The sequence below is a fragment of the Neofelis nebulosa genome, chromosome 15 (assembly GCF_028018385.1).
Source record: "Neofelis nebulosa isolate mNeoNeb1 chromosome 15, mNeoNeb1.pri, whole genome shotgun sequence".
Taxonomy (NCBI): domain Eukaryota; kingdom Metazoa; phylum Chordata; class Mammalia; order Carnivora; family Felidae; genus Neofelis; species Neofelis nebulosa.
The window spans coordinates 17,088,903-17,115,552 of NC_080796.1; the positions used below are offsets into that span (position 1 = coordinate 17,088,903).

The 26,650-nt window shown below is 47.4% G+C and overlaps 1 protein-coding gene and 1 long non-coding RNA gene across 6 annotated transcripts in view; one reads left to right on the top strand and one right to left on the bottom strand.

Moving 5' to 3' along the window:
* Positions 1–1,506: 1,506 nt before the first annotated feature.
* ADCY10 (adenylate cyclase 10) overlaps positions 1,507–26,650 on the bottom strand; it is a 76,216-nt gene continuing 51,072 nt past the window's right edge. For 3 of the 5 annotated variants that reach the window (XM_058701624.1, XM_058701623.1, XM_058701622.1), the window contains 12 exons: positions 22,251–22,320; positions 21,764–21,995; positions 19,618–19,725; positions 18,996–19,171; positions 16,388–16,544; positions 12,150–12,354; positions 11,974–12,070; positions 10,105–10,220; positions 9,064–9,181; positions 7,393–7,588; positions 2,800–2,988; positions 1,507–2,029 (listed from right to left, as the gene is read on the bottom strand). In XM_058701624.1, coding sequence (XP_058557607.1) covers positions 1,868–2,029; positions 2,800–2,988; positions 7,393–7,588; positions 9,064–9,181; positions 10,105–10,220; positions 11,974–12,070; positions 12,150–12,354; positions 16,388–16,544; positions 18,996–19,171; positions 19,618–19,725; positions 21,764–21,995; positions 22,251–22,320 — 1,826 coding nt within the window. In that variant the 3' untranslated portion in view covers positions 1,507–1,867. Of the gene's footprint in view, positions 2,030–2,799; positions 2,989–7,363; positions 7,589–9,063; positions 9,182–10,104; positions 10,221–11,973; positions 12,071–12,149; positions 12,355–16,387; positions 16,545–18,995; positions 19,172–19,617; positions 19,726–21,763; positions 21,996–22,250; positions 22,321–26,650 lie in introns of those variants that run through there. The other 2 variants (XM_058701626.1, XM_058701627.1) reach the window with 2 other exon arrangements.
* LOC131496234 (uncharacterized) lies at positions 15,950–21,930 on the top strand. Its single transcript, XR_009254390.1, has 3 exons — positions 15,950–16,094; positions 21,039–21,132; positions 21,844–21,930. It is a non-coding gene; the product is annotated as an uncharacterized LOC131496234 (long non-coding RNA).

Consider the following 26,650-nt stretch of genomic DNA (forward strand, 5'->3'; position numbering starts at 1 on the left):
AAAGAAACGCCCTTGGGGCGCCTGGGTGGCGCAGTTGGTTGGGCGTCCGACTTCAGCCAGGTCACGATCTCATGGTTCATGGGTTCGAGCCCCGCATCGGGCTCTTGCTGACAGCTCGGAGCCTGGAGCCTGCTTCGGATTCTGTGTCTCCCTCTCTCTCTGTCCCGTCCCCCACTCACATTCTCTCTCTCTCTCTCTCAAAAATAAACATTAAAAAAAAAATTAAAAAAAAAAAAGAAAGAAAAACAGCTGGGGGGGGGGCGGGGGGTGGAGCCAAAAAGCAAAGGTTGAATAGGACACTTCTTGCAAAGAAAGAATCAATAGGATCTTGTGGCAGGAAAGAGAGGTTAGGTGATACTGGTTTGACACCTGGGAACCAGGACAACAAATCCCTCGGTGGACAAAACTGACAACCCAAGGGGCGCCTGGGTGGCGCAGTCGGTTGAGCGTCCGACTTCAGCCAGGTCACGATCTCGCGGTCCGTGAGTTCGAGCCCCGCGTCGGGCTCTGGGCTGATGGCTCGGAGCCCGGAGCCTGTTTCCGATTCTGTGTGTCTCCCTCTCTCTCTGCCCCTCCCCCGTTCATGCTCTGTCTCTCTCTGTCCCAAAAATAAATAAAAAACGTTGAAAAAAAAAATTTAAAGAAACGCCCGTTAATGGTGGCACCGCCTATGGAAATCACTATGAGACAGCGAGGTGTGTGTGAAAGGAGGACACGTCGATGCCATCAGAAGAACCCCCTTCTGGGATCAGAAGAGGCCTGGAATCGACACACGAAAATCCGGGTGCACCTGCCTGAGGTGACCATGGGGGCCCATGAAATGAGGCAGCACGAGGGAGCTGTGGCAGGGTGGAGGTGGCTGAGTCTCCATGGACTCCACTTGTCCCCTCCGAGGCACAAACTGCCACCAAGACTGCTTCTGTCTGCCCAGAGAGAGTGACTGCAGGTGGCTCTGGGGCACAATCTCCAACATCTGGGAAGTGAAATTGAATGCTATTACTCTCTGAAATAAAGCAAACTAACTCTAAGCACGTAAGCGTACCCACAACGAAAGTACTATTATCTCAACTTTAAAAATTGTATCTCCACAGATACTTGATGCGTGTGGTTAGAAGGGCTTGGAAGCTGCCGTCAGGCGCTACGAATATGTGTCTTTTCTTTTTTTATATATATATTTTTAATGTTTATTTATTTTTTGAGAGACGGAGAGAGACAGAGCATGAGCACCGGGGGGGGGGGGGGGGGGGGGGAAGGAAGAGAGAGAGAGGGAGTCACAGAATCCGAAGCAGGCTCCAGGCTCTGAGCTATCAGCCCAGAGCCCGACGCGGGGCTCGAACCCACGAAACCTGACATCATGACCTGAGCCGAAGTCAGGTGCTTAACCGACTGAGCCACCCAGGCGCCCCCAAAATGTGTCTTTTCAAATCTTGCCCTTACAGACCGTGAAAAGCATTTGCCATTTGCCATATGCCGTGCGACGTACAAAAGATGGGACAACTGGACACGTAAAAATAAACATTTTCAGTTTAATAGAGTAACTAGAAATGTATCTGTCGCTGCATGAACCATTTTGATATTCATTTTTTCCCACAGGACACACATTTTGCCTGGGCTGAAATGAACAGGTCGAGTTGAAAAATGAAAGGCAGGTACAGTTTGGGTAAAGCTGGGAGAAAGTAAGCATGCGGCCGCTGACCCTTTCTGACCCTCCAGAAAAAGAAAGAAGAACCCGGAGCGTCTGCCTCTGTGTCTGGAATGGCAGAGAATACGCAGGAACCTGGAGGGTGCTGGTTCCAGAGAAAGGTTAATAATGGATCATCGCAAGAGAGGGAGCCTTACTGAAATCTTTGTTCTTTTTCACGAAAGGTTAGAAAGGATTGTCCAGGATGTTAACTCTCATCAGGAATTTGTTTTTTTGAATATCCTGCATGTTTACCTTGCCCGATACAATTTTTTCCCAGGAGGGGAGATTCGAGACTGTTTGAAGCCATTGGTCGTCCATGAACTCGGAGTCTGAGTACCACCATTCCTGAGAGGAGAGAAAGGGCGAAGAATTAATCAGCGCTCCCCGACTTACGTGACCAAGCCCGGTCTGATACCAGAACTGGTCCAGGGTCCTTGAACTTTTTTTTAATGTTTACTTATTTTCAGAGAGAGAGAGAGAGAGAGAGAGAATGCATGTGCACATGGGCGAGGGGCAGAGAGAGAATCCCAGCGGGCTCCGTGCTCCCACAAACTGTGAGATCATGACCTGAGCCAAAATCAAGAGCCAGACGCTCAACCGACTCGGCCACTCGGGCGCCCCCAGGTCCTTGTGCTTTTAAACCACATGAACCCACAGACAAATGATGAATTTTGCCCCCCAGACTAGGCTACTGACATGTGACTCTAAATAAACACACGGAAGTATAGGCCCATTCGCTTATTCAACAAGTGCTGAGTACAAGGCGCTGGGCTGGATGCTACACGTGATGTTCGCCTTCGAAGAGTTCACATTCTCAAGGGGAGGAGAGACCTGCGTAGCAACATTAACACCAAGTGGAAAGCGGTGAGGGCTGCAGAGAAGGGGCGGAGATCTTGCCAAAGCAGATGTGAACTCGAGGGAGGTTCCATGGGAGTTCCAAGGGGACGAGGAGGCACACACACCTGAGCTACGGATCTATCGCCCCTTTTAGGAAGAGTCCAGAAAGGCCCGTGATGGCCTTCCGTGCTTGGGGAAAGCTAACGAGGCGGTAGGCTTGTGGGGCTTCCTTGGAAGGGTGGGCATCCCCACGCCACCTGCTGGCTGGTGGTACGTACTTTGCTCATGTTCAGCCAGCATTTCTCCAGCACATTCCCCTGTGTTTCAGAGAGCCGTAAGGCTGTGTTCAGGAACAGGTCACAGTTCTGGCCGTCTCCCATGAGTATGCAGACGTAGGCCATCAGGTGGTAAAGCCTCGGGTAGAAGACAGGGCCAGTGGTATTCTGGGTCACCAGACTCTCCAAGTTCTAAAGGAAAAACAGCATATCAGAATCAGAAAGGGTCCTTGGCCGCAACGATTTTTTCTCCACGGATGATGTGGGAACGTTTCAAAGATTGAAGCAATCAAATGAAAAAGCGTATTACAGAGACAGTACATAGGATGTAGTAGACACAAAGTGACACGCGTCAAGTGGGGTAGCTTCAGCGTTCTACCCGGACCAAGCATGCGATATGGGTGGGCTCACTAACCCTTTTCGGCAAGCACTTTTTTTTTTTTTAAGTACCTTTTCTTTTTATTACCAAAGCAATATAAGTTACTGTTCAGAATTTAGGGGGAAAAAATGGAAGAAAAAAAAAGAATTACCCATAAGCTTAGCACCCGGAAAGAAATATTTTTTTAACATTTAGGTACATGCTTTCCCACTTCTCTCTGTCTCTCTGTCTCTCTCTCACACACACACACACACACATACACACACACACACACACACACACACACACATATCATACCCCCAATTGGGATCATACTAATCACATAGTATGGCAACTTTTTTTCTCATTTAGCATCACATGATAAACATTTTCCAGTGACATGATTCTTTTACATCAGAGCTCACAAATTCAAATGCTGACAAGAGTCAGGCAAGGAACATAAAGAACCAGGCTGGCTATAGCATGATAAGAGCAGAGGGGATTATGTCATGCTAGAGATGTGCCCTATACAAGTGTCACCTCTCAATTCCGGCCAACAGCTGTCCTTTAGGCATGTGGGCTTGGAGTCACCAGGTACTCCAATTTTTAAAAGAAGAGTCAGAAATTCAGAATTTTTACGTAAAATATCCCAATGTTTAAATGTGCCATTTCTGACTTAACCAAACTTTTTTTTTTTAATTTTTTAAATGTTTTTATTTATTTTTGAGATACAGAGCATGAGTGGGAGAGAGGCAGAGGGACAGGGAGACACAGAATCCGAAACAGGCTCCAGGCTCTGAGCCATCAGCACAGAGCCTGATGCGGGGCTCAAACTCACAAACTGCAAGATCATAACCTGAGCCAAAGTCAGACACTTACCCGACTGAGCCACCCAGGCGCCCCACCAATCTTCTTTTTGAAGTGCATATAGTTTTTATTTTCTCCTAGTTTTTTACTACTAGAAACCTGAGATCAACATCTTTGTAGACAAATTTTTGTTTGTCATCTGATTATTTCCTTAGGATAATTCCCAGGAAGAGAATTAACCAACGTGCATAGTTTAAAGATATTTTGCCAGAACGCGCTCTGGAAAGTTTATGGGAGTCTTTCAGAGTAGGAGTCTGTCTTCTCACGTGTCTTTGCTAATCTGATGCTCAGCGAAACAATGTCCTATTGCTTTGTTGCCTTTATTTGAATATGATAGACATGGGATCAAAACGTTGGGTTTTCCTGACTGACCTGTTAACGCGTCTGTTTAGTCTATCAATTATTGATCTAAGAAATGCTCACCTGCTGTGAACAAGGCATCATTCTGCGTGCCGTGGGAGATACACGCAAGCTTGTGCTTCACTCATTCGTGTTCCTGTGTTGTCTCTGCTCCCTCCACCACCCCCCCCACCTCCTTTTCGAAGTCAGATAAATCACAAACTTCTTGAGCACAAAGACCGTGTTTTTCTCATCTTTACTGAACCCGGTAAGTACCTATTGTATTTTTCACCTGTACTGTCTTTGGGATAGAGGAGTTTTATCACTGTACTATTCACTAAATAAAGACGTGCTTTCTTTTCATCATCTGCTAGTTTATCTACCTGGACTTTCATATGTCAGACTGGCCAAAAGTGGCCCCCTTTGTTAGTATTCGATCAATATTTGAAAGTGATAGTGACAGGGATGCCTGGGTGGCTCAGTCGGTTAAGTGTCCAACTCTTGATTTCGGCTCAGGGCATGATCTCACGGTCGTTAAGACTGAGCCCCACGCTCGGCGCGGAGCCTGGTTGAGATTCTCATGAGTCATTTTCTCAACTCCAGACACTCTATCAAATCACATGAAGTTACAGAAGACATAGTAATTCCGTAAATAATACATAATACAGAATAATCACATAAAGCAAGATAATGTTTTAGGTAACCAAGCAACTCCATACCCTGAATGGAAGCCAGCAGAATGCTTTATGTAACAGAAATACAAATACATCCTCTGTATCCAAAGAGAGCATACCTCTAAGCAGAGGTGACAATGACCTTTTAAGTATTTCAGGCAGGGATCGGTAAGCAGTGTGAACAAATTGCAGGAGGAGACCCCGGGGCCTGGCTGGGTATCGTAGGAGATTGGTGAGCACAGCTCCTACCTGGGCAGATGGAAGACTTCCTCCTAACAACGTTCTGAGGATTAAATGAGCTACTTGTACTTCAAGACGCCTTGAAGTCCCAGGATGCCTTGCTTTGACAAATTTGTGACATCTCTGAAACAGAGACATTCCTAAATTTTCAGCCTCTGGATTCTGCTCACAACCTTAAGGAACCTGCAAGCAGATATCTTCCGAGATCTCTAGGGAAGATCCCTACCCAGAGGTAGTTTGGTCAGCATATCTTGATTTTAAAGCCTTCTAAGACCCTAAGCAGAGAACCTGTCAAGCCTGTCCAGACTTCTGACCTGCCCACGTGTGCGATGAGAGGTTTGTGTGATTTCAGCTGTTAGGTTTGTGGTAACTGGGGGCCCGGCAATGGAAAACTAATACACATGGGCTTAGTTTTGAAGAGGACAAGGCAAAACATTGTCAAGTCAACAGGAGATTTGGCCCTTCTTCCCTTGGAGGGTTTGCCCAGCCTAGGCTGTAAACTCCGAGAGGCGGGTACCGGGTGTGATTTGCTCCCCCTCACACCCAGCGCCTAGTATCTGGTGGTTACTGCCTATCAGGTAGGAGGCCAGTGTTATTTATTTATGTGTTTTTGCACTCAGCACACGTTTGTTCGGTGAGTGGAAGATACGCACGTCCTGTAATGCTTATACTGAAGTGTCTGAAAACGCATTTAAAAAAATTTTTTTTAATGTTTATTTTATTATTTTTGAGACAGAGAGAGACAGAGCATGAACGGGGGAGGTGCAGAGAGAGAGGGAGACACAGAATCGGAAGCAGGCTCCAGGTTCTGAGCCGTCAGCCCAGAGCCCGACGCGGGGCTCGAACTCACGGACCGCGAGATCGTGACCTGAGCCGAAGTCGGACGCTTAACCGACTGAGCCACCCAGGCGCCCCTGAAAATGCATTTTAAAAGTTTTTGTTTTTGTTTTTTTAAGAAGTTAACATGAGCCTGGGTGGCTCAGTCGGTTAAGCATCCGACTTTGGCTCATGTCACGATCTCGCAGTCCATGAGTTCGAGCCCCGCGTTGGGCTCTGTGCTGACAGCTTAGAGCCTGGAGCCCGCTTTGGATTCTTTGTTACCCCGCCATCTCTCTGCCCCCCCCCCCCCGACTCGTGCTCTGTCCTGTTCTGTCTTTCAAAAGTAAATAAGTGTAAAAAAAAAAAAAAGGAAGTTAACTTAGGGGCACCTGGGTGGCTCAGTCGGTTGAGGGTCCAACTTCAGCTCAGGTCCTGAGCCTGGAGCCTGCTTCATTCAGATTCTGTGTCTCCTTCTCTCTCTGCCCTTCCCCCACTCACACTCTCTCTCTCTCAAGAATAAACATTAAAAATTTTTTTTAAAAAAGTTAACTTAAAAGACACATTCAGGATCAGCTGAATATTTTTAATTTCCATGTGCAAAGACTTAACCTCCCAAGATGTTTATCATAATAACTGCCGTAAAATACTACAAAAAAATTCTATCCAAGGACAGTTTGGCAATATCATCTAACAAGATCTAGGAGACTTTATCTATAAGATAAAATACTATGCTTCCTTTTAACTCGTGGTGTAGAAAACAATTTAATGACAGGAAATTATTCACAATATATTTTATTTGATAGCATGTTTTAAAAATGGAAATGTGCGCACGGGCACACACAGAGAAAAGACTTGAAAAGTGATGTCTCTCTTTGTAAAAAGTGGTTACCTCTGAGTAGTAAGGTTGTGAGCAATTTGTATTTCCTTCCAATTTGGGGGGAAGAAGTTACCTTAAAAAACTGTACTATAAACATAGAAATTCTGGGGCGCCTGGGTGGCTCAGTCAGTTAAGCGTCCGACTTCGGCTCAGGTCCTGATCTCGAACCCTTTGTGAGTTCGAGCCCCGCATCAGGCTCTGTGCTAATGTCTCAGAGCCTGGAGCCTGCTTCAGATTCTGTGTCTCCCTCTCTCTCTGCCCCTCCCCTGCTCATGCTCTCTCTCTCTTTCTCAAAAACAAGTAAACATTAAAAAAGAATTTTTTAAATAAATATATAAATTCTGGAATCAGAGAAAATAATTTTCACGAGAAGGTAGACAGAAATCCACTTACGGAGTGGTTTATCCTGGAAACTGGCTCACCTTGAGCAGCTCGACTCCACTGTCCTGAGCGTTCTCAGACTGCCCCTCAATCTGCTTTTGAAGGTAGAGGACTTGCCCTTCCATGTACCTACTGATTCCTTCATAGTAAAGAGCTGTTGGGGTTCTTCTTGGCACTAGGTTTTTAGCTCTACTGGAAAAGATGTGAAAGTTGTCCCATTCCTGAAGCCTGGCATACCTGCGCCAGCACAGAAGAAGAAGACAAATCAGTAGCGCCCTTGGAATGTTCTGAAATGGGTCTCCCTGCAGGCCCAGCTCCTGGGACCTGGGCCTGGAGCCCACCGCCTGCTCCCCAGGAGAAACAATGTGCTATGGAACGGGGCAAGAAGAGAATGTTTGGATGGTTCGTGATGAATAGACTCCTCGGGAACCCTCGGCTAATATTAGCAAGCACCTAACTCTTTGGACTCTAAAAGGATCATCAAACACTTGGAGCTATGAATTCTAGAGCTTGAAGACATTGCTCCAATTCCAGAGAGAGATGGCCTAGGCCAGTACTACTCAAAGTGTGGGCCACCGACTGGGAACATCCGTGTCACCTGGATGCTGCTTAGAAATGCAGGCTCGCTGGTCCAGCCCCCATCTGCTGAATCACTCTGGGGACTGGGACGAGGCCAGGAATCCATTAACAAGTGTTAACAAGCTCTCCAGGTGATTCCTGTGCCCACTAACGTGTGACAAGCACAGGCCTAGGCCACAGCTGTCGAAAGAAAGTCAATAAGAAACTAGGATGACTTTCAGACTTTAGATTCCTTGGATTTTTAATTCACCCGGGCGAGTTCATTTGACTTTGAACTTTAATTTCTTTGGACTCTTACTGGTAAGGGCAATTAATTTTTAGATTTTAATGTCTCCCAAGGAATTTCGGAATAGATCTCTTTTCAGATTTGGAACTGCTCTAGTCTGTGGCGCTTTGGACAGGAATGTCTTCAGATGCTCATTTCACTCATCGCAGAGTCCAAATAAACACTGGACACCATGGCTGCACATAGCATGTTGGGAGTGGCTGCAGAAGTCATCTAATGAACGTTCTGGAGCCTTGCTGTTGATCTACTTCTTTGAAGGTACGACCATAGCTGCAGGTTTACGGAGTTGAAAACTTAATGAGTGAAAGGCGTTCAGCCACAGTTGTGGTCAGGAGGTGACAGCAGTGTAGGAGGTAGGCAGGTGTGGCTTGGCACCCGGCCCTCCCCATCCTGAGGGGCAGTGAGGCCCGCGTAAAGGAGCTTCATGTGGCGCTTCTCTCTGCCACAGGGTGGAAAGCTCTTGATGGGGGAGAACTGCCGTTTTCCAGAACCGCCTCCTGCTGAGTGGGCAAGTCTAATCCTGGGCTTCAACATTAGGAAGCCCACCCGCCTGCAGATACCTGCAGACATAAGCCACATCCTCCAACATCCGTTCTATCAACAATGTTTTCCAATATAATTCCATCTGTGGGGGGGGAGGGGTGTGGGCAGGTGGCGCTATTTTCCACCCTCACGCCTTCAATGCCTTCAATCTCTCAGGTACAACAAAGTATAAATTCTTTTCTTTCATTTCTGTGTGTGTGTGTGTGTGTGTGTGTGTGTTGTGTGTTGTGTGTGTTAATCTCCCCTTCTTCAGGAGTCAACATTTTTCAAACGTGGGAGTTTAGTGAGTGCAACACATTGTTACCAGATAGCTATACTCGAGTAAAGTCCCAGGAGGATTCCACTTTGGAATTTGAGGATTCTGTTGTCTTCATTTTGGTATATGAATTCCAAACATTCTTCAAATGTCTTATAAACAAAGCCTAAAAAAAAAAAACAGAGAGAAACAGCAGAGCTTTGCTGGTGGGCGGGGGTGGTCCTGTTCTGGCCTAGTAGCTTCCAGGAGACGTCCCCACTGTGGGGAGAGGCCTTAATCTCTGTTTATGAATCCAGACGGTCCTGTGGATTGCAACAACCTTGTGACCACACTGCCCGCCCCGCCCCTGCCATGCTTCCTTTGCTGGCAGCAATATCTACAGCCCTTTTCAAAATCACACGGTGATGGAGGCGCCTGGGTGGCTTATTTGGTTGAACGTCCAACTTTCTGGCTCAGGGCACGATCTCACAGCTCGTGAGTTGGAGCCCCGCGTCGGGCTCTATGCCGATACCTCAGAGCCTGGAGCCTGCTTCAGATTCTGTGTCTCCCCCTCCCTCCCCTGCTCACTCTCTGTCTCTCTCTCTCTCTCTCAAAAATAAACATTTAAAAAAAAATCCCTTTCAATTTAAAAAATCCCGTGTTGGGGAACGAATGTCCAGGCCGGCCCCTCTGGTTTACTGTGGACACTGAGGGCTGCCTCGTCGGTGGAGCTCCTTTTCCGAATCTCTGAGCAGCTACCGGTGCCCGGATCCATTGGCAATCCAACGCTCCTCGTAAAGCGTGAAGTCTGTCCGTATATTCTGCTAACAAGTACTCTAGTAAGACACTGTCACTACCACTTGTGTGTAAAGTGATCTGACGCTAAACTGGCCGCTTACACCCGTCAGGTTCTTCTGGGCCAAATTCTCCTCCTTCCTTCCACCTTCCAGATGGCTCCTAGCTCTTACACCAGCCTCTCCCCTTCCCTGTCCGATAGGTCTTTCCAGCCGGAATCCTAGTGGGCTCGAGACCCCAGCCCCGAGAGCGGCCACACCACACTAACACGTGTGTTAAACCCCAATTTCTTGTAAATTCCAAAGCCACGCTTACCGGAATAAAGCATGAGGTCCAGGCAGACGAAATAGAAAAAGGCCTTGCTGAAGATGTGCTCTTCTGATATAGAAAGGTCCCACAGCCACCCCAGCACTTGGATCAATTGTTTGTTTCTGTGGGCAAAGGAAGGTGGTAAAGATTAGGAGGTGCTGGGGAGGAGAGGATGGAGTTTAGTGCTGGGCTCGGCTTCATCCTGCCCGCAATTCCGGACCAAATGCGGCCCTTTCGCAAATTTCAAAGCCACTCCCAAATCTCAAATTGGCTCTTGGCTCAAACTGTTGTCACGGGCCCCTGCGTCAGGGCCACCAGAGTCAGGCCAAGTTGGCTGGAGCCTCCGGTCCTGGTTGCCCTTCTCTGGGCTTCTGCCTCCCCTGTGAGACTCCTCCCTTTCCCTTCACTTGGCAGCCTGACTCCCATAGCAGGGGAAGACAGTAAACAGACTAGGGATGATGTACACACAGCAGGGGCCTGGCTGGTTCAGCGGGTGGAACTCACGATCTCAGGGTTGGGAATTCGAGCCCCACACTGGATGCAGAGATTACTTTTAAAAATAATAAAATCTTACTCAACACGTCTCCGGAGGCAAGGGAAACAAAAGCAAAAATGAACTACCGGGACCTCATCAAAATAAAAAGCTTCTGCACAGCGAAGGAAACAATCAGCAAAACTAAAAGGGAACCGACAGAATGGGAGAAAATATTTGCCAACGACATATCGGATAAAGGCTTAGGGTCCAAAATCTACAGAGAATTTATGAAACCCAACGCCCAAAGAACAAATAATCCAGTGAAGAAATGGGCAAAAGACATGAATAGACACTCCTCCAAAGAAGACATCCAGATGGCCAACCGACACATGAAAAAATGCTCCACATCCTCATCATCAGGGAAATACAAATCAAAACCACAATGAAATACCACCTCACACCTGTCAGAATGGCTAACATGAACCACTCAGGCAACAACAGATGTTGGCGAGGATGCGGAGAAAGAGGGTCTCTTTTGCATTGTTGGTGGGAATGCAAGCTGGTGCAGCCACTCTGGAAAACAGTATGGAGGTTCCTCAAAAAATTGCTGGTCCGCCGACCCAGCAATTGCACTACTAGGCATCTATCCAAGGGATGCAGGTGTGCTGTTTTGAAGGGACACAGGCACCCCCATGTTTATAGCAGCACTATCGACAATAGCCAAAGTATGGAAAGAGCCCAAATGTTCATCGATGGATGAATGGATAAAGAAGATGTGGTATATATATATATATATATATATATATATATATATATATACACAATGGAGGATTCCTCGGCAATCAAAAAGAATGAAATCTTGCCATTTGCAACTACGTGGATGGAACTGGAGGGTATTATGCTAAGTGAAATGAGTCAGAGAAAGACAAAAATCATATGCCTTCACTCATATGAGGACTCTAAGAGACAAAACAGATGAACATAAGGGAAGGGAAACAAAAAGAATATAAAGACAGGGAGGGGGACAAAACAGAAGAGACGCATAAATATGGAGGACAAACGGAGGGTTGCTGGAGGGGTAGGGGGAGGGGGGAGGGGCTAAATGGGTCAGAGGCCCTAAGGAATCTACTCCAGAAATCATTGTTGCACTAGATGCTAACTAATTTGGAGGTCAATTTTAAAAAATAAAAATAAATAAATAAATAAAGTAAAAATAATAAAATCTTAAAAAGAAAATGCCGTGCAAAGAGCAGTGGTGTCCCAAAGTCTATGATCATCAGTCACATCTTACCGTAAATCCTGCTCCCTTGCCAGCCAATGGCCAGGCTAAAGTGAACCCAGGACGCTCAATTCCTATGGCTTCCTCCCTCTAATTTTGGGAAATGCTTTCGGCTAAATACCTGTTTTTCAGGAAGAGACATTTACTAAGCCAGCAGAGGACCATATACTGCCTGTTAGGATTTCGGAGCAGTGCCCACATCTTCTGGGCTCGAGAGCCTGGGAAGAAAGCAATTCCAGGATGTTTCAGGATGTTACTTGGTATCTGCATGGCCCTTCTTGCCCAGACAACCCTTACCTAAGTCAATGGCCAAGTCCAAGTGACCCATTAAAAGCTTGGTGTAGCCCAGTTTATCAGCCACATATGACACGATTTCAATGCCCTCGCCTTTCAGGGGGAGGTTGAAGATCTGTTCCATGGCCATGATTTCATATTTGTACCACACGCCCTGGTAGCCGGCCAGCTGGTGGTGCAGTGAGTAATTCAGGTAGGCCTTAATGATCTGAAATGCCAGAAGTGGAGAAGAGAGGTGACACACAGATGGCAGGAAGCCCAGGGACACCACCCGGCGTGGGCCGGTGCACGTGTGTTTACTAAGCTTGAGAATGGAGCCGGTCATTTGGCCAACGCACGGGCTTTGGTGCAGAAATTAAACTGGGTCTCTGCGCCCTTTTTATTGGGTCATCCGGGACAAGCTCGAGGGCTCCCTTGGCCCCAGGGTCCTTAAGCAAAATAGAAGAATTTCAGTTTTTGTGAAAAATAAAAGCCGTAGCTTATATATGTGGATATAGGACTGCAAAACAAAAAGCCTGGAAGGGTTCACTCTGAGGTGCACACAGTAGTTACCTATGTGGGGAGGAGATCTGAGGGACAGGAGCGACTTTCCTTTTGACTTTATACGTTTCTGTGACCATTTAATTTGTGAGAACAAGTACCCGTCCTTCTGTTGTTTAACAAAAAAAGAAAGGGGGGGTTGGGTTTGTTTGCATGTAAAAAGAGGAAAGAGTAGTTGTAAACTGAGTTTTGAGACTCAGGAGAAGTTGGTTACTCTATAAACAACTCTTTTCAGTGGGAAAGTTGCACCAGGAGATGAACGCTTAGGGACAGGTGAAAAGAAAGTTCCTGCTAAAGAAGCATCCCTGATTAGAAGCGCCAGGTACGGAGGGCAGTCAGTGGGGAGGCATTTAGGAAAAGGGGGCTTTGGGGGCACCTGGGTGGCGTTGTCAGTTAAGTGACGGACTCTTGATCTCGGCTCAGGTCATAGTCTCACAGTTCACGAGTTCAAGCCCCACCTTGGGCTCTGTGCTGATGGCACGCAGCCTGCTTGGAATTCTTTGTCTCTCCTCTCTGCCCATTCCCCCCTTGCGCCCAGGCTCTCTCTCTCTCTCTCAAAGCAAATAAAAATAAATAGGAAAAAGGGACTTTTTCCTAGGATTCGTCAAATCCCGCAAAATAAGCGGTCCACAAATTCGGTGCTGCGGGCAGTTCTGTGGGCACCTGTTAAACCACAAGTCAACCTGTGGGAGTTTCTGTGCTCCTGATCCGTGTTTCAGATGGTGCCACCAGAAGGGCAGGGCAGCCGGAAGCCATGGAGAGGAGAGGACTGCGGGGCGAAGGAGATGTCCAACGCTGTGGCAGAACCCAGAACTTCTTGGATTCGGACCAAGAGCATGGCATCCGACTGCTTCATTTTGTCGGGAAAATAGAAAGCTTGGTGGTTATGTGGCTTGGCAGTGGTCACGCCACAGATAGGTAAAGTTCTGGAAACCACTCTCTCGGGACTCATTCTAGTTCTTTCTGTTATCCGACACCGAGTGGCTCATCTGCTCTGGAGCACCCAGAGGTTGCTCTGCCCTCTGTCACGGCCACCTTGTTGGCACAGAGCCCAAGGTGGGGCTTGAACCCGTGAACTGTGAGTCCATGACCTGAGCTGAGATCAAGCCTCTTTCGATTCACTTTCCGATTTTGGCTTTTCCGCTGTCGTCTCCCGTCCTCCAATGCCACCGCGTTTTTAGGAGACGGCCGCCAAGTATGGAGGGGAATCAAAGCATTTCATCCAGTAAATATTTGTTGAGCACCTACGATGTGCCAGACACTATTACTGGGGCTCGGGACGTGGAAAAGATAACAGACAAGGTCCCTACTCTCATGGAGTTTATAGGCCAGTAGGGGACACAGGCTGCACACTAACAAAAGAACAAACAAGTAAATGCCAGATGGTAATAAGAGTTACTAAAACAGGTTAGAGACCCTGGGTTAGGTGGTCAAGAAAGGCTTCATGGAGGAGGAAACCTTCCAGCTGATAAGCACAGAGACCGGGAAAGGTTGGGGGATGGGCGCTCAAGGCAGAGGAAATGTCCATTGCGAAGACCCTACAAGGGGATTGAACTTAATGTTTGAGGAGCCAAGAGAGTCTAACATGGCTGGGTGTAGTGGCCCGGGAAGCCACAAGACAAGGACAGCATATAGGCAGAGGACTATATTTGATGGGCTTTATACATATTTATGTGCCCTGGTCTACCGAAAGGCAGATTCCTGGCCAGGAACTTAAGCTCCTCCAACATTTACAGTGCTACTTGACCATTTCCTTTAATTCTCGATAATTAATCGCCACAAGAGGAAGTTCTTGCCCCGGAAGAAACCTAGACTTGATGTACTTTTTATGAGGGAACCAGGTCATTTTCATTAGCTGAATTGGATTTAGCTTAATAATGTCTTGATCTTGTCCCTTGGAGTTTTCCTCATCTAATGGAAGATGTCCCAGTTCCTGACCTCGTAGGAGCCGAGGGCAGGCTGCCCCCAGACGGGCCACTTTGGCACGGACATTATTTTGATTAAGAGCAATGGAAACCCAGCAGTCTCAGGAAATGCTTTTTTGTTTTTTAGGCTTAAACAAATTTGTTTCATTTTTAAAATTGAAATATAATTAACATACGGCATCCTATTAGTTTCAAGGAAAAGCTCTTTATCTGCCCCCCAACTGCCTGCTTTACCGAACTTCATGTGTGTGTGGATTCCCTGTACATACACTACTGTATTTTATTTTCTCCCGTGAAACCGTCTCCTGGCAACTTGATTCTTAGTCCAGCTGGAAGGACCCTGAATGGCAGAGGAAATTCCTCCTCCCGACAACTTAGACAGGCAGTTCTCCCAGTGTGGTCCTGGGATCCCCGGAGGTCCCTGGAGACCACTTTAGGGAGTGCCTGGAAGTCAAAGTCAATATTTGCGTCAGGAAACATAGTGAAAGACTGAAACAGACAAACAACAAACTTGGTGGGTGTCCCGTCTAGCTCACTCATGAAGGTTATCTCTGCTTCTCACGTCTTTGGGCTATTTTACAACTCTGTATGAGGCAGAAGAAAACTGATAATATTGTAAATTATTCTCTTGCATGGACATGTAAGTATTCCGGGGAATATGTGTGATTATTGCCCCATGACTGGGCTATTTTTGCATCCAGTCATAATTGAATTCTCCTTAGAACAAGTTGTAACATCTTACTAGCTCTCAGTAATTAAAGTGTTTAATAGAGTCTTTGATATGTGTTCTTTTTATGTTGCTAAGAGTCATGATTTTATCTTTAAAAAAAATTATCTTTTAGGGGACACCTGGGTGGCTCAGTCAGTAAAGCATCCAACTTTGGCTCGGGTCATGATCTCGCAGTTTGTGGGTTCGAGCCCTGCATGGGGCCCTCTCTTGTCAACGCAAAGCCTGCTTCAGATCCTCTGTCCCCTTCTCTCTGTCCCTCCCCTCCTCTCAAAAATAAAACTTTAAAAAATTATCCTTGGGGTGCCTGGGTGGCTCAGTGGGTTAAGCGTCCGACTTCAGCTCAGTTCATGATCTCACAGTTAACGGGTTCGAGTCCCACATCGGGCTCCGCGCTGACAGCTCAGAGCCTGGAACCTGCTTCAGATTCAGTGTCTCCCTCTCTCTCTGCCCCTCCCCCACTCGCTCTCTCTCTCTCTCTCTCTCTCTCTCAAATAAATACATGTTAAAATAAATTTTTAAAACATTATCCTTTAACGTTTTCCTTTTTTTACCCTCTTTCTCTACCGGCATATAGTGGCATTTTCCAGGGGCGACACCTGATGCTGGAACGGAGCCAAGGCAGAAGCAGGCTGAGCACCCAGCTGCCTCCCATGAAGCCAGATGTTAAGATATTTGCAAAACTTTACTCCGTGCCACCCTTGTCACTAAATTTTTTGTTGGGGAAAATTATCTTTCAATGGACACATTACAGAGGTAAGAGCTTTATCCTTCTTTGAAAGTATTTTAGTACCTCTGTTTTCATTGCTCACAGTTTCGGTCGATGCAACCCGTAGACATAAACAGCTTCGCGGTCCCCGGTAATCGACCGAAAGCATCAAGTGACGCTGGGGCCCAAGTGCTTGAGAACTACCGGCCTGGGTGAAACACTCCAGCGGGGAAGGCCTTGGGTACACCCCCATGGTTTTGAATTCCTGCCGGCTTCCGCCAGGACCCTCCCAAGGGAGACACAGACATTGACAAAGCAGCCGCCACGAAGGCAGCCTTACCTGAAAATCGTCTTGGGTTTCCAGTGCGGTATTTACTTCCATCATAGCTGCCAGATGGCCGTAGTACTTGTAGTGAAAAAAGTAATTTAGGCTGTATATCTGCCACAGCAGGGAGAAGCAGGCGGTTTGCCTGTAAAGCTGAGCCAGCCTCCTCTTCCTGCAGACACACGAGGGGCACAGAATACCGTCACCGGCGTGCTTGAGGGGAACGCCGGCCCAGCACCCCCGCTGCGGGCTCGGGGGTCAAGACGTGGGCATGAGTCCTTGCCCCCTTTGCAACGTGGTAAGGCACAAGCACGCTCAGTTTTAGGGAGCACGTTTTCTCCACCACAGGACGGGGGGCGCGATGCCTACTTTGTGATGATTAGTTAGGGTAATCGAGGTAAGTCGCTTTATCCCCAGGCAGGGCATTGCCACTTCAGCGAAGTTATTGAAAAAGCCCATTTACATCACTCATCACGGTTGATTCCGATAACAACCCCGCGAGAAAGGCAGACGTGATGAGCCCCATTTTATGTCAGCAGGTGAGATTCAGGCAGCCTAAGTAACTAACTCAGAGCCACACGGCTAGAACGTGGTTGTGCCAGGACGCAAGCTCTGTCCACTTCCAGCCTGGCCATTCTCGTGTGTCATTTCCTCCACTGAACATTACTCTCGGGAGCTGGCTGTCAGCTCAACGAAGGAAATGAGCATTTTTTAACGATCACACTCTGCTATGGTCTGAATACATCTCCACCAAATTCGCGGGTTGAATTCTAACCCCCCAAAGTGACGGTGACAGTAGGTGGGCCCTTTGGGATGTAATTAGGTCATGCAGATGAGCCCTCATAAAAGGGGTCAGGGCTCTTATAAAAGAGACTCCAGGGGTGCCTGGGTGGCGCAGTCGGTTAAGCGTCCGACTTCAGCCAGGTCACGATCTCGCGGTCTGTGAGTTCGAGCCCCGCGTCAGGCTCTGGGCTGATGGCTCGGAGCCTGGAGCCTGTTTCCGATTCTGTGTCTCCCTCTCTCTCTGCCCCAACCCCCGTTCATGCTGTGTCTCTCTGTCCCAAAAATAAATTTAAAAAAACGTTGAAAAAAAAAAAAATTTAAAAGAGACTCCAGAGCTTTCCAACCCCTTCCCACCATCTGAAGCTAAAAGAAGTCTGCGACCCTGAAGAGAACCCTCTCCCAACCATGCCGGCACTCCAGCCTCAGACTTCAGCAATAGATTTATGCTCTTTATAAGCCACCCAGTCGATGCTATTTTGTTACAACAGCCTGAGCAGACTAAGACACATTCCAACAGTGGAATGGAACGTCATGATAGGTGGTGAGCCTCCCGTGCTGGAGGTATTCAAGGGGAGGATGGATGACGACCTACAAAGAATGTTTGGGTTCGCAGTCTTGGCTTTGACAAGCCACTTAACTGATAATGTAGCCAACGATCCCCTTTATTTGTGATAACGATGGGAACCTGAGCCAGTTGGCTGCAATATTAGTGATTTAACAAAACCAAGAAAACGAAATGTAATTAGAAATATTTATCCACAAGCAGATTTTAAATAAAGACGAGAAAGGGGGAAGACAGAGATATCCTGGAGATTTTAAAGACGAATTCCAGGTACTTTCAATTTAGACACTGATGACACTGATTCTGTGGTGGAAATTATTTGTTAAAGGCTCGGAAGAAACATGGACAGCATGGGACGTTCATGACGGCCCTGGAAACTCTGGCATTAACATTGCTTCTTGTCCTCCTTTTTGAGGTCAGAACTTCTGGGGGGGCGGGGTTTGAAAGAACATCTCTGCAGATGTTTCACTTCCCCCCCTTTCCCTCGTGCAGGTCACTTCCTGCTCCTTTCATGCAAGTGGCTGTAAACTAGGCTTGTGAAAGTTAGGGAACGAAAGGGTGGGATGCCCGGTTCAATTTGCAATTCAAAACACATAATTTGTTTAGACTGCAAACGTCCTGAACATTTTCCGTGACGTATGTACACGAGAAAAGTGATTCTTTGTCCGTCTGAACTTCGAATTTAACTAGGCATTCTGTCCCCCTACTCAGTTTATCCCCCCACCATCATTATTTTTTTTATAGTTCTTTATAGGCAAAATTGACATGCGTGGAAGTGTACAAATCTTAATGGTTTAACCTTGACTGATGGATAACCCCCCATTGCGACCCACATCCCTAACGGGATACACAGATGGGTGGCAGTTTGTCCTCTGCAGATGCCTTGGGCACCTGCTATTTTAGTTTTGGACAGGGACAGTACCCAGGGCTGTACCTCCTGGATGGAAGAAGGCTTGTGACAGAGGTCCCGGGAGCTTGCAGCTTCCACAGAGGCACTGATGGGACCGAGTAGGGCAGGGCACTTGGCAAAGGGCTTCCTGGTGCTTTTGTCACTTGAATTCCCTTTCACAAAAGCTGCTGTGAAATATTCCAGGGCCACCCCGCCCTGTCCTGGGAGGCCCTCCCCCTACTGGCTCTGCCGGCACCAGTGAGCTAGGTCAGAGCCACCCGGCCTTCTGGCGCCCCCTAGGGGCCCAGGCATTGGACGCTGATGGAGTATGTGCAGGTCTCTCCCTCTGCGGAGTGAGACCTTCGGCTGTTCCCAGCTCCTTCCCTTACCCTGGAGGTGCGCTCTCTTGGGCCTGTTGACTTAGGTAGTAAAAGTGTCTGTTTTTCTCAACATGGGTCTGGAGAAACAGGGAGATTAAGTTGTAAGGAAAGATTCGGTGGAGAAGCTTCAGGGCCTTCCGCAGCATTTTCTTGGCAAGCACCATCTGGCCCATGTTGAAACAGACCTGCAGGGGACAAGGGGAGGGGGGCGGGGGGAGGAAGGAGAAAGAGCAGGGATCCTGGACTTCATCGGCAAGTTCCAACGACACGTATTTGGGGGATTCTTAACAAAAAGGCAAACCTAAGGCCCAGGAACAAAACCCGCCCTGGCAGAACCGTAAATGTTTACAAATGTATGCCTGGAAGGATGGCTGGCTGAGGGACCGGAGTTCTCATCGCGTCTCTGCTGTGCGTCATCGGCCGCCGAGAAAGTGTTCACCCGCCCCGGTCCGTTAAAAAAACATTTCGTAAAGACCAACCACAAGGTCAAGGGAGACCTTGCTGGCAAGCGAGGGCGCGGAGGGGTGCGAAGCGCGAGGACCGGCCGGGGGGTACAGGGCTGACCTGTGCCGCTTCTCCGCAGCGCCCCAGGGACGAAGAACACGTGCTCGTGTTTCCAGTGGCTTCTTACCTCGCCTTTGAGGCTGTGAAAGGTGGCGGACTCAAAAGTGTGACTCCAGGACTTGTCTTTCTTGAGCGTCCTCAGCAGCCTCTCCCCCTCATTCAAATAGATGTAGGCCTGCAGCCGGCACAGGGACACAGAGGGGCGGGTCGGCGGGGTGGCCGCAGGGGGCCCGCCGGCCAGCCTCTCGGGGCCCCTCTTTGTCCCCGGGCTCACTTACTCCGAGGGATGAATCTGGGCAGCTTCCTCCGCTGAGTAATTCCATGGCCCGATTTCCAACAATGTACCCACCCCCTACCCCCATGGCACCCCCCACATGTACAAGGAGCTGGTCTCTACCTTGGGAATGAGTTAGGACCCCCCCCTGCCCCCCCCCCCGTCCCCTCCCCCCCCCGTCCTTTGCCAGGGCCATCTTTGGAAGGGATGGGGAAGGCCCTGAGCAACAACCCCCACCACATTTTAATTAAGCCTTCTATGACATCGTTAGACGGGACAGCCTTGGTACCTGTGAGTGCCAAGTCAAGGGCACAGTTGAAGAGTAAAATAAAGGAAGGAGGTATCCTCAAGTCTCCTATAGCCAAAGGGGTTTGAATGGGAGGCAGGAGAGAGGCACACATGAGTTGGCCACCAGCCCTGGTCCTACCAGATTTTTTTTGATGGGAGAGAGGCTACCAATGGTACATTCTGGGTACCTTGTACCTGGGCTCTGCGTCCAGTCATTGCCTTTCTGACTATTCCTATTCCCTGCTGATTGAAAAGGGGGTATTGCACAGACTTGGCAAATTGGCTCCCCGGGCTACCTAAACCTTCTCTTCCTGGGACTCACTGGCCATATCCCCCTTTTCTCTATGTATCTATGTATCTATGTATGTATCAAACATTATCATCATCATCTATCATCTATCTATCTATCTATCTACCTATCTATCATCTATAAATATATATAAAAATGCATTCCATAGGGGCTCCTGGGAAGCTCAGTTGGTTCGGTGTCCGACTTCGGCTCAGGTAATGATCTTGCAGTCTGTGGGTTCAAGCGCCGTGTCGAGCTCTGTGCTGACAGCTCAGAGCCTGGAGCCTGCTTCGGATTCTGTGTCTCCCTCTTTCTCTGCCCCCCTCCCACTTGTGCTCTATCTCTCCCTGTCTCTCAAAAATAAACATTAAAAATTTTTTTGATGCATTTTTTTGATGCTGCATATATATGTGTATATATGTATATGTATATACATGTATATGTACATGTATATGTACATGTATATATGTATATGTATGTAGATATATGTATCTATATATGTATATATATGTATATATGTATATATATACACACACATAATATGCCTGGAGACTTTCATCTTTAACATAAATCCTGAGAGCACTGGGGCTTACTAACATTCTTAATGATTAATTTTTACATTTTACAAACATCTCAGGTTCGAGGGCCAATTAGGCTGCTGTGATCAGAAGCAGCCATAAATGTGGAACAGACCAGCAGCGTGGACTTGACCTGCAGGCATGTCTGCTCAGGTACGTGAAGCTCTTTCTGAAGCTGGCTGAGTCAGAGGGGCATTTCCTGAAGTGAGTTTATGGAATGTTCGTCTAGCCAGCTGCTCTATGAAAAGGGATCTAAGGCTCCAAGAAATTTGAGAAACACAGTATGCCCCAGAACCGGCCTGACCCTCTGGGAGTTTTCCGCGTATCCTGACATGGTAAGGCCCGGAAATATCTGCGGTAAAGAAACCTATTTGGCCTGATGCGGCTCAGTGCTTCCCAAGTCACTGAAGAGCGAATTCTCTTTATTTCATTACACACGCATCACATCCCCACGCTTCAGGGGGTGTGTTGCCCTAGACTGTTATTTACAACTATCCTGGAGAAACACCACAGCGTTGGGTCTAAAGGTATGTGTGATAATGTAACGCAAGTTACGCAAAGACCAAAGTGGGCGAGCTCCTTTGTTCTCGTTTTCATTTTTCAATCTCAGGTCCTTTCCCTCCTAAGCAATTTGATTTTCAGAGGAAAGAGGGGCTGGCGGGAAATCAAGAGCATGCAGTAATTCAAAAAGCCCCTTGAATTTCCCTGCAGGCTCGGTGGTCTCAGGCTCCCTTGGGCGAGGGGGGGGGGGGGTTGGGCGGAGATCTGGGTTGAAACACCTTACCATGTAATTATCACCCAAGATGAGATAAGCGGATGCAATTTCTAGAAAGTAATATAAGGCTTTGTTGTTTTCTCCCAAAGCCACAAAATGGTGGGCCAGAGGCATGATGATCATCTCTAGGATCTCCTCACACTGGCAAGACTCCAGAGGGATGATGTCTTCCTCGGATGTCCTCAGTTTTGTTATAATGATGTCGAAGAAACTCAAGATCTTTTCTTTTATTTCTTCAGGACTGTCCAAATGAGAAATAAATAGGAGTCGTAACTTAGAAGCACACTGAGTTTTTGATAGGAAACTGGCTTTAACAATGAAGAAAAGAGCAAGACCAGAGGACCTAACGTAGATGCCATGGACGGAACTCACCAGACACACACACGCCGACACTTCCCCACTCGCACCTGAGAGGTCCCGAGAACGGACCAAACGATCCTGAACTTAGTGACAACGGTCTATGCCCTACCTCCTGGACAGTTACATACACCCGTACCTGAGGTTTTCAGCAAATAGCTCAGATTTCTTAGGGGTCTCTATTTTGGAGAAGGTGATCTCTTCTTCAGCTAGAAAATAAACAAACAAATGAGTCGTATGGGTCGCGAAATGTTCCGTGTGGCAGAAATGTCTGGCGTCCATCAAAGACTTGTTCCTCTCTCACTACATACTTGCTGACCTGCCAGGAACTACATTTCCCAGTCAGTCTCCGTTCCACCTTAGGTGAATCTGCATAGATTAATTTAAAATGGAATGATGGCAGAAGTAATACCAGGTGCCTCTGAGCTGAGATGGTTTGGTGTCGTCTCCACCCTTTCCTTCCACAGGAAAGCAAATAATCGTGAGACGCTAAGGGATAGCAAAAGGGCAAAACGGAAGCAACCTGGGTCCCTGGCTTTCAAATTACTGGCGTGCATGGAGGGAACCCACCCGGATGGAAATTTTAAAGACAGTGAGGCGACGTGAGCCTTCTGTGAGCTAAGGAGAAGGCCAGGGGTCTGAGGGTACAAAGGAGGGGAAAGACCGTTTGCTGTGTTTGGAAAACAAAAGTTGCCCTGTTATGCAGATGAGTTTCTCAGGTAAGGAGGAATCTCCGTCAATAGCTCTCTTCCTGTTAAAGCAGGCAGTTAGTTGAGGGGCTGGCGAAGAGCTTTTTCCCAACCTGCTGGGTTTGGATTGCTTTTAACTCAAAATAATGTTCATGTCAAAGTGGGCCATCTGGGGGTGAATTGCCCTTGGCCCCGACACTGTTAAGGCGCTGAAATGTTGGGGGTGATTATAGATGATAATCGTATCTTAACGAATTTATCCCTGCAGCAACTAAAACGATGAATTAACAATCTGTCTGTAGTGGAGAAGCGTAGACATTGAAATGTATACCCCGAAGGCAGACAAGCTTGAATTTAAAAAGCTTCCGTCTGGGGCGCCTGGGTGGCTCAGTCGGTTAAGCGGCCGACTTCGGCTCAGGTCACGATCTCGAGGTCCGTGAGTTCGAGCCCCGCGTCGGGCTCTGGGCTGATGGCTCAGAGCCTGGAGCCTGCTTCCGATTCTGTGTCTCCCTCTCTCTCTGCCCCTCCCCTGTTCATGCTCTGTCTCTCTCTGTCTCAAAAATAAATAAAACGTTAAAAAAAAAAAAAATTAAAAAAAAAAAAAGCTTCCGTCTATCCAGACTCAGGAGAGTGGAGACTTCGTAATGATCTTAAAACAGAAAACAAATGAGGATGATTGGATGTAGCCACGTCTCCCTGTAGGAGGAAGGAGGAACCCTAGTGAGGGGAAGGGACTTGTCTCAGATCATCTGTTAGGGATGAAACAAGACCAGCACCTAGGTCTCCTGGCTCCAAAGGAAATGCATCAGTCCACAGGACGTGGGGAACAAAGGCAGAAGGAAAGGGCAGATAAAATTAAATTTCCCTATCACCTGCAGCCCACCGACACATACCTGAGGCCGAGGCCGGCAATTTCTGCGGGGGAACTCACTACTGTCTTAACGCTAAAGCTTCGCTAGAGGGAAAAACATCCTCAGTCTGACAATAGCTAGGCCTCCGGTGTCCTGTGAGTTGCCTTTAGCATATGGAAATCTCATCGGAAACTTCCCCTGGACTTGACCCCTGCCCCCATCCCCATAGTATGTAACCAGCCTCTCCTCATGGTTCCGGGGCAGCTCTTTCTGCCCAGAGGTCCTGTCCCCGTGCTTTGAAATCACCTTTTTGCACCAAAGAATGTCTTCAAGAATTCTTTCTTGGCCACCGGCGCCGGACCCCCGCAAACTCCACTATTATCTTCTGATTTCTAACAATTCAGTTTAAGCCCCTAGTCATCACCTTCCTTTGAAAAGCCTTCTGTGCCCTTGTCGCCATAGCTCTAGTGTCCCAACTCACGGGTGCCCTGTGCTGACCTCGGTCACAATCCTTTTCACACTGTGTAAGGAAGAATTTGCCCACCTCTCCTCCTACATTGCCAGTTAGTGTATTTCTAGCGACCGAGAGCTGAATAAATTGAATTAGGCCTCTTTCCTTGTGCTCCTCTAAAACTGTTCTCGTGGAGGTTACCGGTGGCTGCCGGTGGCCACCATGCGGCCAGAACCAAAGGTCACATATTTGTCTACATCTTATCACATCTCTCGGCAGCACTAAATACAGCTGACGGCTCGCTCCCTCTTTTCGCCAGCTTTTGGAACAACCATCCCCCTGGTTGCTTTCTTCATTGGCTGCCCACTTTGCTGGCTCCTACTCCTCTGGCTACATTCCCAACGTTGGTAAGCTTCGGTTTGGCCCTGGGCCCCTTTCTCTATACAAATTTTTCCTGGGTAATTTCGTCTGCCCATGACTATAAATTACATGCATATGCCAATGACCTCCAATTTTTTAATCTCTACACCCTGACATCTCCCCTTAACTACAGGCTCATATACCCAGATGCTCCCTTGGCAACTTTTGTCTGAATGCCTAATAGGCATTTAAAAATTAGTATGATCTGGGGTGCCCAGGTGGCTCAGTCGGTTAAGCGCCCGACTTCGGCTCAGGTCCTGATCTCAGGGTTTGTGGGTTCGAGCCCCGCATCGGGCTCTGTGCTGACAGCTCGGAGCCTGGAGCCTGCTTCGGATTCTGTGTCTCCCTCTCTCTCTGCTCCTCCCCCACTCGTGCTCTGTCTCTCTCTGTCTCAAAAATAAATTAACATTAAAAAAATTTAGCACGATCCAAACAGAACTCTTGAATCTCTCTTCCATAAGCCTATATCCACCTATGTTTTCCTGATCTTATTAAGTCTCAGTGCCATATATCCGCTTTCTCAAGGCAAAAAACCTAGGCAGTGTTCTTGATTCTTTTCTTTCCCTTATCCCCATTTAGCCCAACAGGAGGTCCCATTAACTTTACCTCAAAACACACCTGAATCCAACTTTACTAAAGTGCTGCCCTAGTCCACCACCAAATTTTATCCGGACAAGTATGAAAAATTGATCTCCCTTCTAGTCCTATCCCCTTAATCTGTTTTCTACAGAGAAGGCAGAGTAAGTTTTTATTTATTTACTTTAATTTTTTTCAGAACAAGTGTTGTTTTTTTTTTTTTTTTAAACATTTTTATTTATTTTTGAGACAGGGAGAGACAGAGCATGAACAGGGGAAGGTCAGAGAGAGGGAGACACAGAATCCGAAACAGGCTCCAGGCTCTGAGCCGTCAGCACAGAGCCCGACGCGGGGCTCGAACTCACGGAGTGTGAGATCAGGACCTGAGCCGAAGTCGACCACTTAACCGACTGAGCCACCCAGGCGCCCCCAGAACAAGTTTTTAAAAACATGACTCAGATTTCTGTGGCAGAAACTGTTGCTTTCCTATCTCAACTCCATTTTCCCTTTTCTCCTTACTAATAGAACTCAATTCTACTCAGGGCAGCTACTTCCTTGCAACCGGATAGAGCCATGTAAGTTCTCAGTAGGACTTCTAGAAGAGTCCTTAAAAGGGCATGGGCATCCTTTTCATTTCTTTTGGTTTCTCTTCTTCTAGTCTTAAATGTAAACATGATGGTTGGAGCTCCAGCAGCCATTTGTGGACCAAGGGTTTCTGAAGATCATGAAGCCTTTATACGAGTCCCAGAGATGAGACAAACATTTTACATGAGAAAGAAATAAATTTAACCGTCAATAAATTTAGGTCATTCCACCTGGGTCCTTGTTACATACATCCCATACTAATTCTAATTTTAATACATCTCCAGTGTGTTCCAACTCCCTTAAAAGAAAATTCAGACTATTTATCAAGGCCTATAAGGACCTTTGATGGTTTTATTAATTAATCTGTTTATTGTCTATCATCAGACTTAATGAAAATTCAAATATATGAGAGTAGACACATGTCTCTCATTTTAATCTTATTTAAAAAAAATTGTTTTTTAGTGTTTATTTATTTTTGAGGCAGAGAGAGACAGAGTACGAGTGGAGGAGGGGCAGAGAGAGGGAGACACAGAATCCGAAGCAGGCTCCAGGCTCCGAGCTGTCAGCACAGAGTCCGACGCGGGGCTCGAACTCACAAACCATGAGATCATGACCTGAGCTCAGGTCGGACGCTTAACTGACTGAGCCACTCAGGCGCACCACACATCTGTCATTTGTAGCATGATACCCCTGGTACTTAGATCACTGCCTAGCACATAGTAGATACTCAATAAATATTTGCTGAATAAAATGCACATTTGTTGAAAAACATAAAAAAGAAAAATAAAATGCTATTCCTCCATCAACATCTACACACACACACACACACACACACACACACACACACATATTTTTAAAGTTTATTTATTTTGAGAAAGAGTGCACGTGTGCACACATGGGGGACAGAGAGAGAGAGAGAGAGAGAATTCTAAGCAGGTTCCGTGCTGCTAGCACAGAGCCCAACACA